At 30.9% G+C, this 16,050-nt stretch overlaps 1 protein-coding gene across 1 annotated transcript; it reads left to right on the top strand.

Annotated features, from left to right (window-relative positions):
* The first annotated feature begins 5,633 nt into the window (after positions 1-5,633).
* On the top strand, positions 5,634-10,021 carry LOC111909690 (type I inositol polyphosphate 5-phosphatase 10). Its single transcript, XM_023905469.1, has 11 exons — positions 5,634-5,870; positions 6,155-6,242; positions 6,370-6,451; positions 6,819-6,897; positions 6,983-7,087; positions 7,177-7,756; positions 8,448-8,641; positions 8,730-8,838; positions 9,141-9,289; positions 9,423-9,545; positions 9,625-10,021. Exons 2-10 carry the CDS (start codon positions 6,213-6,215, stop codon positions 9,541-9,543), a joined length of 1,449 nt encoding a protein of 482 aa, XP_023761237.1. The 5' UTR covers positions 5,634-5,870; positions 6,155-6,212; the 3' UTR covers positions 9,544-9,545; positions 9,625-10,021.
* The last annotated feature ends 6,029 nt before the right edge of the window (positions 10,022-16,050 follow it).

The following is a 16,050-nucleotide window of genomic DNA, read 5'->3' on the forward strand; positions in this document are numbered from 1 at the left end:
CCACCCCGTATGACTTACTGTCGCCTTACAACTCCCAATTTGCAACCACCCTTGTGTTTCAAGACAATCGGACAAGAAGAAGAATGGAGTCGAGGGGAGCAGCCCTGCACTGCCGGCCTCCCTCCATCGCCTATGCTAGCGATCCACCAGCACCACCGAACCCTCACTTTTAGCCTCTTTCTGATCATAATAGGTCGACGAACATGCAGCTGTGAAAGAATCGATTTCTGGTGGAAAGGAGGAATTGAGGTATCGATGATTTCTGGTGGAAAGGAGGAACTGAGATATTGATGATTTAAGGAAGCCGCTGTACTCTTTAAGGTTAGGGATGTGGGCTTTGTAGGGTTAAACTAATTAAGGAGATATTCATTGAATTATTTTTTTACCATAATTAGATATAGGAAGTTTACCATTATACCCTTTTTTAATTTATTTAATGATTTATTATTCTTGAATTCTCATTGGTGCATTTAGTCACACACTATTTGCTAAAAACATTTGAACCTTATATATATATATATATATATATATATATATATATATATATATATATATATAGAGAGAGAGAGAGAGAGAGAGAGCTAGGTTCAAATGTTTTTAGCAACTATTGTGTGCATGTATGCACCAATAAGAAATTAGCAAATAATTAAATATCTAATTAAATCAAAAAGGGTATTTCTGGTTTTTTGCATTTTTAATTAATGAGATCATTTAATAAAATCCCTGCAATTAAGGAAACAAAATAAATAGGTTTGACCTCTCTCTTTTATCTCATGTTAGTTCTTCTTCTTCACCTACAAAAGGAAAGAAAATCAAGGAAGTCGGCCATAACTTCACTCATCCCAGCAACCTGTCTCGTCACCTGTCCTCCATCCTTCTTTAACTTTCGTTCATGTTATCGTGCAATTGTGAACACAACTGTTCGTGAAATAAAGACCAACACTTCCTTGAACACTTTTCTAGATGGCTTTCTAAATGTCAAATCTTCGATTTTAGAGGTTTTTTTCTTAGCTGGTCGCAATCAAGTTCACAATCTGAAGTTTAGATTCATCAGGTTCGTTATTTTCTCCTTCTTTTACTTCATATATTTCTATTTTATCCTTCTTTGACTTCATATATTTCTGTAATCCAAGTAAATCTCGTTTTTTTTTTCTGATATGTTTGATATGATTCTGTCATGGACTCCATGTGTTCGATAAATTGCCTCAATGAAAAAATAGTTAATAATATTTAATTTTTTAATTTCTCTCCAGCAAGAAATCTGATGCCTTTTGCTCCAACCAGAACTTCGAAAAATTAACAGTGTAATTTTTATGTACAGACCAATGGTCTCGATTTGGTAATTACCACAAAATTTTGATTATGAGTGTATCTGACAACAATTCTATCAGAATGGAAGATCAAGATTTAATTCTGTCATAATGGAATCTCGATTTTATGGCATGGAATCTCAAATTACTTGTTAGTATTTGAAGGTATACACTTTTTTTTTTGTAAATTTAGTCACATTCATGTATTTATTAATTACATATGTTGTATTTTTCATCAAATGGAGTATAAAGATATGAGCATCTAATTTTGCCTGCCAAATGTTTGAATAAAATATTTCAACCAATTTTTTGTAATCTTTGAACTATCATATATCTCTCATACTAGCTTGGAATGATCTGAAATTTTTTTCTGCATATTCTCCTTTGTGTTAGATACAAGTTAGGTTCCAATCTCATTTTAATTGGATTAATATTGACTGAGTTGTAGTCCTTCGAACATGGGATGTTACAACTGTATTATATGTATTCTATCAGAATGTATTCTACTAGAATAAAATCAATGTATTCTGCCAGAATGTATTATATGTATTCTGTCATATTGTATGTATTATACCAAAATATATTAATTGATAGTTAATTGCAAGTAACATGTCTTTAACAATTATTAGTTTTTGTTGTATTCGTGATAGGAATGGCTGGAAGAAGGCGTTGAAGACCTAATATGAATAACTTGAAGAATGAATAAAGTTTGATCATACTCACAATTTAAGAATGTTGTTATTTTTAAGAATTTTAATCATTTTTGTTGAGATTCTTTTAGAATATGTATAATTATATTAAAATGTATAAGGATTATAGTATGTAAGAATATGTATGAATTTGTATTTAAGTTCGGATGTATAAGAATATATTAGAATGTTTGTTATTTTTCAACATATGATTCAAGATTTTTTTTTCCTTCAATAGTATTCTATTAGAATAAAATTCTGAAAGAGCATCATTCTAACAAAAAATATCCTGACAGAATAAAATCGGTTATGTTTACAAACTACGTTAGAATTAAAATTGAATTAATTAAAAAATTCAGATTTTTTTAAATTAGGAAAATTAATCATCCCTAAAAATCCAAAAATTTCCTTTTATAAATGTAGTTAATTGTCCAAAATACCTTTTTGCTAAAAAAATGTGTGATTATATGGTACATGTTACCCCATTGTAATATCATACACTCCCAAATCATGTCCATTGATTAATTTCATCCGGTGGTCCAGATCTGTGCATTCTGGCACACAATACTTAGTAAAAACAAAATAACCTAAGCATATATATATATATATATATATATATATATATATATATATATATATATATATATAGCTAGGTTCATGTGTTTCTTATTTATTATGTGCTAGGACTAGGATACACCAATATGAATTTAGTAAAAATAAATAATTATTTAACTAAATAAAGATAGATATTAAATGATATCTATAATTATAATTCTTTTCTTATAGAAACTAATTAAATTCATCATTAATGTCAGCAATAACATTTTTTCATAAAGAATCTGTATCTATGTTTTCGTGTATGGGTTTGTGTTTTGTTTATGGATCCACTCACTTGAAATACAAAAAAATTGCATGGAATATGAAGAACAAGAGTGTATTATACTAGAATACACTCTAATTCTGCTAGAATATACTCTCAAAATTTACTAGAATATACTCTCGTTCTCCATGTTCAATACAACTTTGTTGTATTTTGAGTGAGTAGGTCATGAAATAAAATACGAACCCATATATGAAAACCTAGATGAGAGGTCATTCTAAAAGAATATTATTGATGATATTAACAATGAATGCAATTAGTTTCCATAAAAAATGAATTATAATTATGTATATCATTTAATACATATATAATTATGGAATCATTTAATATCTATCTTTATTTGATTAAATAATAATTTAATTTTTATTAAATTCTTATTGGTACATTGTAGCACATAATAGATGTGAGAAATATTTGAACCTAGTTTTCTTCCCCCCCCCCCCCCCCCCCCTCTCTTTATACACACACACACACACACACACACATATATATATATATATATATATATATATATATATATATATATATATATATATATATATATATATATATATAAGTTCTTGCGAAAATCTAAATATGTTGTGAAAATGAAAATAACCAAAAATTTAGAAAATACTTACAACTTCTAGATAGATTTCTATAGCTTCCCAATATTTGAGAAAATGTTGTCTCTAAGATAAGTTACAAAAAGAGTCATACAAGACTATTTGCAACTTAACTCACGACCGTAAGAGCATGAAGTTGTTAATCGCCCAATAGTAATTGTATTCTAGTTTTTATTTAAATGGGTTTAAAATAAAAACATGTTTATATTGTATATTTTGTTTAAATAAACTAGATATACAAACATATATCTTTTATAGTTTTTGTGTAGATGAATTTCAGATATAATCATATATAATCTTATTTATGCTACTTAACATGAAAAAACTAACTTGTCATTTCTAATACTAGATAATAAAAAATATAAAAATATAATGTATGTTGTTATTAAATCTAAAATGAATAAATAAAAAGATAAAAGAAAAAATCAATTTATCTCTTTTCTCATCTTGTTATAGAAAATTAGACAAAGATAGGCTAATTTAAAACTTAGCTACACTAAAAGGGTGTTTGGCTAAGTTTATTTAATTAGATTTTCAATTTATTTTCAGTTACACACTTATATAAAGCTAAAATTAATGTTTGTATGTGATTTTTTTCAAAAACAATTTTATCATAGTTTTGTACCGCTAATTAAACTATAATTTATAAAATTTAAAATTAAAAAGTATTTTTTTCTATTTTAAATATGTTTAGCGACAAATCCTCTAATTATAATGTGGTTGACTAAAAAAACACCAAATATTGCAATATGGACACCTTAATTAATTTTTTAAATATTTTTATTGAGTAAAATTACATTATTTTTCGGAAAAAATGATTATAAACAGTTAATTTTTTATAAAGATATCAATAAATATCTAAAAGGTGTCTTGTTAGCAACACCCAATTATAATATTATAATATGACACGCTAATTATAATAGTTGGCATGAACATGAACATCACGTGTATATTGTTTTGCTCACATTGATCTAATAATATCCTAAATGCATTTTTCTAAATTAAAAAAAAAATAAATATTAATTTGTCATACAATTAAAAAAGGAAAAAAGAGGGTTTAAGCCTTGCACGTTGTGTGTGATTTGGACCACCCACTTCGATGGATTTCTTGTGAATTGAACCCCCAACTAGTTTTCGCTTTTCAATGATTCCCGGTTAGTCAAGCCAACTCACTTTCCCCTTTTTACTCAACAAGCCCCATCTTTTTTTTTTTTACATATTTTATACTCTTTATACTTAGATAATAACTTTTTTTTAAAGGCAGATAAAATTTGTATTAGTAGTTATAAGGGTTAATCATAAAAAATATATTTTATGTGTTTTCCGAATTAAATTTCAAACCTTTTTATTAGAAAGACATTATATTTTTTAATTTTTCAGGAAAATTCTCAACTTTGTCTTTTTTTTTTCCGGAAATAAACCTTAACCTTTTAAGTGTTTCGAAACCTTAAATTTTTTTAGTTTTTCCTGAAAAAATCATTACATTCTACGATTTCTTTGGAAGAAAACGACTAAAAGATTCCGATAAAAAAACATAAAATATAAGGCCTTTTATGAGATTAACCCTAATTATAAAAACTAAATTTAAAAAAAAATCATAAAAAGCCATTATATTATATTTCTAATGTTTAAAACTCTTATTTTCTATGAGATTGTCTAATTTAAGATTTCTTGAGACCAATAAACCTCATATAACCATAAATGATAGGTAAGTTTCTCAAAAATTGTTGGTTATAATCTCTTAAATCATAAAATTTTAGAGAATATAAGGATTACTAAAAAAAAGATAATCTAATAGTTTTTTTAATGGTTGAATGAAATAAATAGGTATTTTTTTTAAGCTAGAAAGCCTTAAATTAGAATTTCATAAAAATATAAGAGAATTCACTTTAAAATAATATAATATTTTTTCCCTTAAAGTTGTATATTTATTAATTAGATTATATAAGTCTTAAAACAGCTTGAAGAAGACATGGTCACGATTTCAATAAACATATACATAGTTAGCTTGGAAGTATGTGATCAATTGATACTATTTAATATTTATAGATATTTCGTTTATCATTTTTGTTTATAAACAATTTCATATAATTTAGGGTCTATGTGAAATAAAACAACACTAAAAGGGTATGAATGAAAATTACATCGCGTTCTTTCACACATCTTGTTGGCACAAAACCAAGAACAGTTGAATTAAGCAGGGATATGTGATATGTCATATATATTCCCAAATTTGACGTATTCTTTCAATTCAGAACGACTTTCCTTCAATTAAATCAATTAAACATCCCTTTTAAAGTTTTAATGCATCAACAGAAGCAGGTTGATTTGAAGAAAAAAGTTCAGATTCAACAGCTTGTGGAAGGAAGTACAGAATGTTTTTCAGGTCCCCTCTCCACCTATCTCCCTCGTTTTCTTCATAAACGCATTAAACCCCACATAAAAATTGCAGCGAGTTGACTTCCTTTTTGAAAACCCATGTGGGGTTTTCAATGTCTCCGTATCGTGAGCCAACTTTTTGTTTCCAGAAATCAGGAAACATGGTTTCTGCGGGTTTCTTTCCTTTTCCAATTTTTTAATATGAAATTCATTCATCTTTGATTTCTTTATTGTTAGGTGTATTTTCGTTTCCAATTTTGTATGTATTCTGAATTGAATCTGATATTTCAGTTGAAGAATTGTGATTCCGAATCTGGATCATAATTCATATATCATACCCATGTGAAAAATGACTGGGAAAATTGAAGAAATCAAAAAGGTTTGCATAATGACTTCGATTCACTAATTCAATCCTTATTTTATTCATTCATTCTCTCTGATTGTGTTATCCCTTTTCTTTTGATGCATCATGACGATAATAATGATGATGATGTCGATGATTTCAGTCCTTTATTCATAAAATTTTGTCAATGAAGCTGAACAACGGAGACGAAGGAAAAGTATTGAAAAATTCTTTTGATCCCACAGGTTGTTTATTTCTCGAGCATCCAACTTGTCCTTTTGTCTGTTGAATTCTTCTTTTGGGTTAAAAGTTGTGTGATATTTAAACTTTGGTCAAAGTCTCTCCCAAATATCTGCGAATTAGAGACCAGAATTTAATTGTTTGAAGATAAGATAATGAGGAATATTACAAGTTGAAGTAAAGAAAAAAGCGAAGAATATGTTCAAATTTTTGCTTTTTGACCTCTCTAAGCAACACAGAAAGACATCCATTCCATTGTCACTTGATGCCTTCAAGAAGACCATATAATATCTTTTATAATCTTTATATCCATATATATATTCTTTAATCGTTATATCCATTATCATCTTTATATTCACCATACTTATGCAGCTAGCAGGATTGGTGTGTTGGATTGCACTAACTTACTAAGTGATTCAATGGCAATTAGTCATGATGTTCAATCCCTCAGGTTCCAATTTCATCTTTATATCCTTTTTACACTTTTTTTGATAATTTTGTAAATTTATTCATGTTTTCATGATTCATTTCTGTAGGGTGTTTACAGCAACTTGGAATGTAGCAGGAAAATCACCTTCTAGTGATCTCGATCTTGATAACCTTCTACAAATCAATTGTCAATCAGATATATACATTCTTGGGTGCGTATATAATACATATTGTTAATTTGTTATATCTTCTCTTAATTTATAATCCAACGATTTAAAAAAAAAATGTTTTATGTGATCAGTTTTCAGGAAATAGTCCCATTAAACGCTGGAAATGTGTTAGTAATAGAAGACAACGGTTCTGCAGCAAAATGGCTCTCGTTGATTAGTCAATCTCTCAACAAACAATCTAATAAAGATTATTACGCATTAAATAGAACAAATACAAATTCCAATTCTTTTGAAAGAAAATCTTCGATGTTCTTGCAAAGAACATCACTCAAATCCGCAAGTAGATCTTTTAGATCAGAGAGTCGAAGAAGATTCAAGAGCTGCAATTGCACCATTGTTGAGCCTGAAAGAAAGAGTTATTATGGAAGGGATTCATGTTTCGCATGTCAAAAGTCAAAGTCAAACAATTATGATGATCCCTCTTCATCAGAAGAAGACGATACTACCCCTAACATGGTGGCGCCTGATGTTACTACCGCTGCACCTCCACCAACTGGAAAGAATCAACATTTGAGATATTGTCTTATAAAGAGCAAGCAAATGGTGGGCATTTTCGTCACAATTTGGGTTAAAAAGGAGCTTGTTCCATATATAGGCCACTTGAGAACTTCTTGCATAAGTCGTGGGATTTTGGGTTATCTTGGGAATAAGGTATGTTAATAGTTGATATATCTTGAAGCTTTTTTTCTTTAAATACATCACAAAGTTCTAAATTTAATCTGATATACATCAAACATAATCCACATAGTTCAAAGCTTTATTCAATATACATCACACAGATCAATTTATATTTGACATACATCACAAAGTTCAAAGCTTTATTCAATATACATCACACAGATCAAATTTGTATTTCACATACATCACAAAGTTCAAAGCTTTATTCGATTTACATCACAAAGTTCTAAGCTTTATTAAATATATGTCTCAACGTTCAAATCTTTTTTTGATATACATCTCAGAGTTTAAATCTTTTTTCATCATACATCACAAAGTTGAAAGTTTTATTTGATATACCTCACAAAGTTCAAAGCTTTATTCGATATACATCACAAAAATTCAAAGCTTTATTTGATATACATCACACAGTTCATCGTTATATTGGATAGACGTGACAAAGTTCAAAATTTTATTCGATATACATCACACGTAAACCACAAAGCTCAAAGCTTTATTTCATATACACACAAAGTTCAAAGCTTTATTCCACAAAGTTGAAAGTTGTGATGTATGATGAATAAAGTTTTCAACTTTGTTCGATATATATCACAAATTTTGAAGCTTTTTGATGTAAACCTAGTTGAAAGTTTTTTTTTTTTTTTGGTAATTTAATTGTTTACAGGGTTGTATTTCGGTGAGCATGACCTTCAAGCAAACAAGCTTTTGCTTCGTATGTAGTCACTTGGCATCAGGAGAGAAAGAAGGGGATGAGCTTCGAAGGAATTTAGATGTTATTGAGATACTTAAAAGCACACAATTTCCAAAGATTTGCAGAACACCCAATGCTAAGGTGCCAGACAAAATTTTAGAACATGAGTAAGAATCTTTCTTTTTTATCTTCTTGATTATATATCAAGACTTATAAAAATCCAAATGTAATCTTATGTTCTGATAATTTCTCCAGCCGAGTCATTTGGTTAGGTGATTTAAACTACCGAATCGCCCTTAGTTACCATGAAACCAAGAAATTTTTGGAGCAAAATGACTGGGATGCCCTTCTTAATAAGGATCAGGTACTTCCATATGTTCATTTCCCATACTTTGTTTAATAATTTAACCACTTCTTATATGCCTCGGTAGTCACAGTGTGAAAGTTTCAGTTCCAATGTGGACTGTATTCTGGTAAAGACAGTGTGGGCCAGTTCAGGGGTTGTTGGGAGAATAACTTTTTTTGTAGTAATGCATTTGTTTAATAATTTATAACATTTGGATCGAGTTTCTTGTAAAAAAGAAAGTGTAGCGACTAAATCGAAAATCTTTTTTGTTTTTTTTTTTAAACTTTTTCTTTTTGTTTATATTGTGGATGTTTGGACAGCTTAAAATGGAAAGGGAAGCTGGGAGAGTATTCAAAGGTTGGAAAGAGGGGAAGATCTTCTTTCCACCAACATACAAATACTCCTACAATTCAGATTTGTATGCTGGAGACACCATAAAATCAAAGAGCAAAAGAAGAACACCAGCATGGTAATGAGCCAATATCATGTTAGAATTTAGAAGTCAAAAAAAGATTACTTTTTAGGCTACAAAACCTATAAAGAAAATCTTTTATAATGCAAATTTCAATAAGTAACATTAATCAAGAACCTAAAATTTTCAGGTGTGATAGAATATTGTGGTATGGAGAGGGAATACATCAGAAGTCATATACACGTTGGGAGTCGAGGTTTTCTGACCACAGGCCTGTTTGTTCGACATTTTTAGTGTTTTTACATAATTAAAGGTGAGTAAAATTGTAAAATGGGAAATGTTTTATCTGTTTCCTTGAGTAATATAATTCTAAAATGTATTCTTTTATGCAGGTAATAAGAAAACTCTTGAGTTTTGATTAGCTGATGGACAGACATAAAGAAGCATAATAATAATCAAGTATTAAGTTTCTCTAACTGTACATAGAAGCATTCTTGCAAGTATAATATCAGAAGAAGAAGAAGAAAGAAATGAAGAAAAGATTGGCTTTCTCCAGTATCATCTTTGCATGAGTTGCATCTGCATCTTTTTCAAAGATTATGAAGTCAAGAACAATGGTTTGTTGGATTAGCCAAAAAAAATATATATATCTTTGATTATTTATTACTCTTTAAATGTTACAAAAAAATAGTTTATATATGACTTTTAGACGGTGGTGATCCGTTTTGAAAATGGTAAACGTTCGTATACAAGATTTATATAGATAATTTTAGTGTCATATTTTCAAAATGTTGGAGTATCACTTGATGATGTTTCATTTCATGGTATTGTTGTTGTGTATTCAGAAAGTATTTAAATTGTTTTGGTTATATAATTTCAAAAATTATTCTCACTGAACCTTGAATCTATGTTTTAATGTTGTAAAATTTTCTCTAAAGGTTAAAAAACATTAGAAGAAAGGTAAATGCTAAAAATAAAAACCCGTTTTGGTCATTTTGGCAACAAAAAGAAACCATTGTGGTGTCAAAGTTTAGCATAAAATTGATTTATGAATATTTTTCCTTTTAAATTGTTAGGTTTAAGACGTGAATATTTTGTGATGACATGGACATAAAAACCCCACGGGCGCAGGTCATTCGGCTCTAAAAGTTTTTATAGTTGCATCGGTCTCAAGTTAATCCAATATATCGGACATATTAGGAAAAGTTTATCCAATCTCCAGAAAAGTTCCAAACTTTTAGGAAAAACTGCAATGAAGTTTCAAAAGATTTTTTTGAACAGAAAAATCTCGATTATTTAACATTTTGCCCAAATTAACAAAAAAATTATATATATATATATATATATATATATATATATATATATATATATATATATATATATATATATATATATATATATATATATATATATATCCTAATAAATGAAAATGACTTTGCCACATGTCCTCTTCTCATTCATTTGGATATATGGCATTTTCTAGAAATTTTAAAATTTTCTATTTTTCACTTGTCATTTTATTGTATTTTTGATTTTATTAAATTAAAATCCACATTTAATATATAGGGTAATATATATGTAAGGTATTTATTAGAAAATGGTGTATATATGTAATGTATCTAATGCATTAAAGTCTCATTAATTTTAATAATTCAAAAAATTTATATTTCTTATAAATTTAAAGTTTTCAAATTATTAAAATTTTATATTTAATTTTTTTTAAATAAACCCATGTAATACATGGGTCTCACACCTAGTATATATATATATATATATATATATATATATATATATATATATATATATATATATATATATATATATATATATATGATTTTATCAAAATAATAAAACTTTTTTGTTCAAAAAAATTTATGACTTTTTTGGAATTTTTCTCAAAAGTTTTAGACTTTTCTGTAGATTTTCCTGGTAATTTTTAGTAAACTATAATAAGAATAAATAAAAGAAAAAACTTCATAAATGGTCCCTGTGGTTTTCAAAAAACTGAAGTTTGGTCTTTATGTTTAAAAAACCTCATAGATATTCCATGTGGTTTCAAAACTCTTAACAAACAGTCATTTGAGCTAACTCCATTAGGTTTTGGCGGTTAACAATTATTTGATTATAATATTTGGAGGGCATTTTCGTTATTTTACTACTAGGGACCATTTATGATGTTTTGTCTTATTTAAAATAACAAGAAAAAAAGTATTTAACTCTCTCTCTCTCTCTCTCTCTCTCTCTCTCTCAAGAAATGAATAAATCCATATGAACAAAGCAAAACCCACATGATATGTTACTGTAAACAAATCCAAAAAGAATACAAAACAACAAAAACATATGCAAACCACACACATCAAACGATCTGAACCAAGCATAAAAGTCTACCATCATCGTCCACCACCAGCACCACCACCGCTCGCCACCAACGCCCGTAGCCACGATGCACCATGAGCACCACCAATAAACACAACTTGTTGGCATCTTTTTCATGAACAACAAACCCCTTTCATCATTTTCATTACCATTTACCACCTGTAAATATCATCACCTAAAGAAAGAAGAAGAAGGAAGAAAAGGAGTGTGTCCACTTAAATAAATCCAAACCATTTTATTGGAATTTTGTCCCTGGTTTTCCATTTTCTTAGAAAACTAGCTTTGCCCCTAATGTTCACTTATCTGCTTCAGATCTAAGTCTTATGCCATCACAGGATTCATGGATTCCAGTCGGTACAATTAAGCGTAAATGGAAACCTGGAACAGTCTTTACCTGACTCGGTCTAGCCATCCCCTCCGCATGTTGCGTCGCAACAATATATATATATATATATATATATATATATATATATATATATATATATATATATATATATATATATATATATATATATATATATATATATATATATATATATATATATGGACGAATCGAATCGGGGCTTCAAGGAGTAAAAAGGTTGAGTTTTGGAGAAAAATGAGCCTCACAACGTGAGAAATAAGGGATCACGATGTGAGATGGGATACATGAAGATTTTTGTCCGAGACCGAGCTCACGACGTAAGCAATAGGAGCTCACAACGTAAGCAATAGGAGCTCACAACGTGAGGAGCGATGCAGCCCAAGCCCACGAACTTTTAGGGTTTCACATATATTTAAGCTCCTTTAACTCGGTTTTAGGGTTCATTTCTCAGCCTCCATCTCCCTCCAACTCAGAAAACCCTAACCCTCATATCTTTTGGTGGTTTTGGATTCATCTTGGTGTTTTAGTGGCTTGAAGAAGAAGAAGAAGAAGAAGAAGAAGAAGAAGAAGAAGAAGAAGAAGAAGAAGAAGAAGAAGAAGAAGAAGAAAAAGAAGAAGAAGAAGAAGAAGAAGGTGTTCAGAGTGTTGGTCCAGCAAGGAGGCTTCATCATCATCATCTTGTGCATATTCTGGACCATTGTAAATGTCCAAGATTCAACCTTTATGAGTTTAAGTTACTAGATCTAGGTTCTTATCCCTTTTCCTTCATGATTGTGAGAGTTTGCATGGAGTAAATCCATAAAGTTGGCAAATTTATGGCCTTTAAGAGTCCCTTGAGCATCATATCTTATAGATCTGAAGTTTAGTTGTGATTTATGAATCTTGCATGAGTTGGGGGCTATTTCTTATCATTTTGACCTAAGATGGGTTTAGGACATGCATGGGGGCATGCATATCCATCAAGTAATCATTTTTATTGACCTTTGGAGTCCTCTTTAGTTTATGAAAGAAGTGGGGTCGAAGGCTTAATGGATTAAGGACTTAAAAGTTGGATTTTTATCCTCATACTGTTCTCACGACGTGCGGCACAAGGTTTCGTGATGTGAGGAGTGTTTGGTCCCATTTCTGATGAGCTTGTTTGGGCTCACGATGTGAGACAAGCTCAGGTGTTATTTCTTGACTGAGTTGGCTAGGTGGAATCGAGATGAGTGAGATCAGATCGAGTGAACTATCACGACGTGACCAAGGACTGGTCACGACGTGAGATGTGGTTTTGGGCCTTCTTAGATTAGGCCTATCATGGGTTTTAGGCCTAATTAGGAAGTTGGGCCATATTGGGTTTTTGAAGCTTTTGGTTTGGGCCTCGGATTTTGGGCCAAGTGAGGAAAGGGTAAAATGGAATTTTACCCTGAGTGTTAGATAATCGAGCATGGACTTCAGCTACGGGTTGTGGACCAATTATTAATTTGGTGTTATTGATGATGTTAGCGCAAGGATTTTTCTAATTGGCAGTCTGAGCTTTTATTTGAGATATTTAGCAGCTTGAGGTGAGTCTCCTTACTATACTATGGGTCGAAGGCACCAATGTTGGCCCATTGTAACATCCCAATTTTCAAGACCAAAATTTCGTTTTTAATTAAGTAATTTATAAAACCATTTACTAAATAACAACATCAATATCATATCAAACTCATGACCCATAAGTCAAATGTCATAAAAACATCTCACAGAATAATAATAATGTCAGAGTACAATCCCAAGGACATCTGTGACATCCCCAAAATCACGGCCAGTAAAGACTGGTTTCATTTATGCTTTTAGAATAATTTCAGAGTAAATCCTTTTGATTTAAAAGAGTTGCGGAATTTGTTCCCCAAAACAAAACGTGATAAAATAATATTTACCAAAGCATTTCATAAAGAAATGTATTTTCATTATATAATCAAAACTCGGGATGTCATGTTCCGATACAGACCATAAAGCATAAACGATAACATTACAAGTCATTCAACAAATATATACATATACAAACTTATAAACAAAACAACTTGATGATTCATCCATCTTATGCCCTTGCGCCACTTCTTGTAATACAAATAAACTGAGTGGGTCAGGCTTGGGAGCCTGGTGAGCATATAGGGTTTTCAACCCACAATAAATAATTAAATTAATTTTCATCAACCAACAATAACCCAATTACCCATTCCCGTTATTCTCACTTTACGTCCCTAAAATAATTAACACAAGGGACCTAGTCTAAGAATATTTCATCCGGGCGACAACACATGCTTCAGGGGTTTCCCAGCAATATATGTCAAATAAGGCAACCATGAGGGGGATGGAGTACAGCGAATGAACACCCAAGTTCATTAACACCTACAGGCGGCGAGCCTGCTAGCGTTCCACAGGACTGTCTAGAAAAGTCTGTGGTCGTCATCTAAACTCCGCTAGATGAGTGAATCAAAAACAACATCGAGGCCTCTCATCTGTTTATCACACATCAACTATCTACCCATGTTCTACCCAACATATTAGTAGATAAAAATATATATTTTTATACAGAGTTTAAAACCTGTATAGCATTCTCATTCAATACATATTCCAAACAACAGATGAGACACATACACATAACATGTATTTCATAGAGAATAAATCATATCTATGAGATTGAAGAAAGTGAATATACATTCACACATATAACAACAAATTATACACATAACACGTATTTCATATAAAATACTTCATAATTATGCGTTAGAAGAAAGTAACTACACACTCACTTGATCAGAAGATGATCAGACAGCACTACGACTTATAGAAGTAGTATTCTTCGGTAGATCTGGAAGATCTTCACACAAACCGGGCTCCTCGCGAGCAGAGCTTTGGCTCAGAAACTCTTTTCTTCTCGGGATCTTCGGGCTTCGGGACTCACGATGATACCGGGGCTTCGGGATATTTCTTGCAGGTAAATCGAGGTAAAACGAGAGAGAGAGAGAGAGGAGAGAAAATAGCAACCCTAAACGGCTGGCCCTTCAAATCTATTTATAGGGCAAAATTTGCCCTTACCACGTCGTGGCACCTTTATCCACGTCGTGGGCTTGGTCGTCACTGCATGCGTCATCGCAAGTTGCGTCTGGGGGACTCCAGGAGGTGTTATAAGACTTGCCACATCGTGGTATCTGACAGTTTTGGGGTTTCGCGCCCCGAACTTCAGAAATTTATAACTTTCGCATACGAACTCCGTTTTCGACGTTCTTTATATCGACGCGTAGGTGAGATTATGATCTACAACTCTCTTTTAGACTCCGTTGGCTAATTCTGACTTTATTTTTACTATATTATAAATATATTACTTATATATTATTTTTAGTAGGCCGGGACAGGAAAACTCCGTTATAAATTCATAACCTCTTCATCCGACGTCCGTTTTCGCCTATCTTTTTATCATTTCACTAATATTAACGAGATCTTTGATTCTCGTTTAGACTGTTTCGGCTAAAAACCGCTCGATCTCAAATCAAGTATTCGGGCTGCATACTACTAAGTCGAAATTTCAGAAAATCATAACTTCCTCATACGAAGTCATATTTGGGCGTTCTTTTTATGCACGCTCTCAGTTTAATGAACTCTTCAACTTTCGTTTAGATTACTAAGGCTAGATATCGCTCTATCTTAAATTCGTATTTTACGTCATTCGGCATCGTGCCGGTTCTGTCGCGAAACTTCGACAGATCATAAATTCTTCGTTATAACTCGGATTTCGACATTCTTTATATATTCGGAAACCACGTTTCAACTAATACAACATTATCCAAAGATATCGGCTTTATCTACTATTTTATTTTGACGCTTATTTTTATTCTTAATTCATTTAAGCCACACAACTAAGTACAAAACATATAATACTCAAATAATACATTCTTATTATTTCAAAATGGGTTACAAAGGTTAACGTAGACTAATACATTGCTATTAATGACAAGCCCAGAAACACAAGCGTTACAATTCTCTCCACCTTAGAATGATTATGTCCCCGGAATCACACATCAACAAACAACTGCGGGTAGCGACTCATTAT

This window comes from Lactuca sativa, chromosome 2 (genome assembly GCF_002870075.4).
Source record: "Lactuca sativa cultivar Salinas chromosome 2, Lsat_Salinas_v11, whole genome shotgun sequence".
NCBI classification, from domain to species: Eukaryota; Viridiplantae; Streptophyta; class Magnoliopsida; order Asterales; family Asteraceae; genus Lactuca; species Lactuca sativa.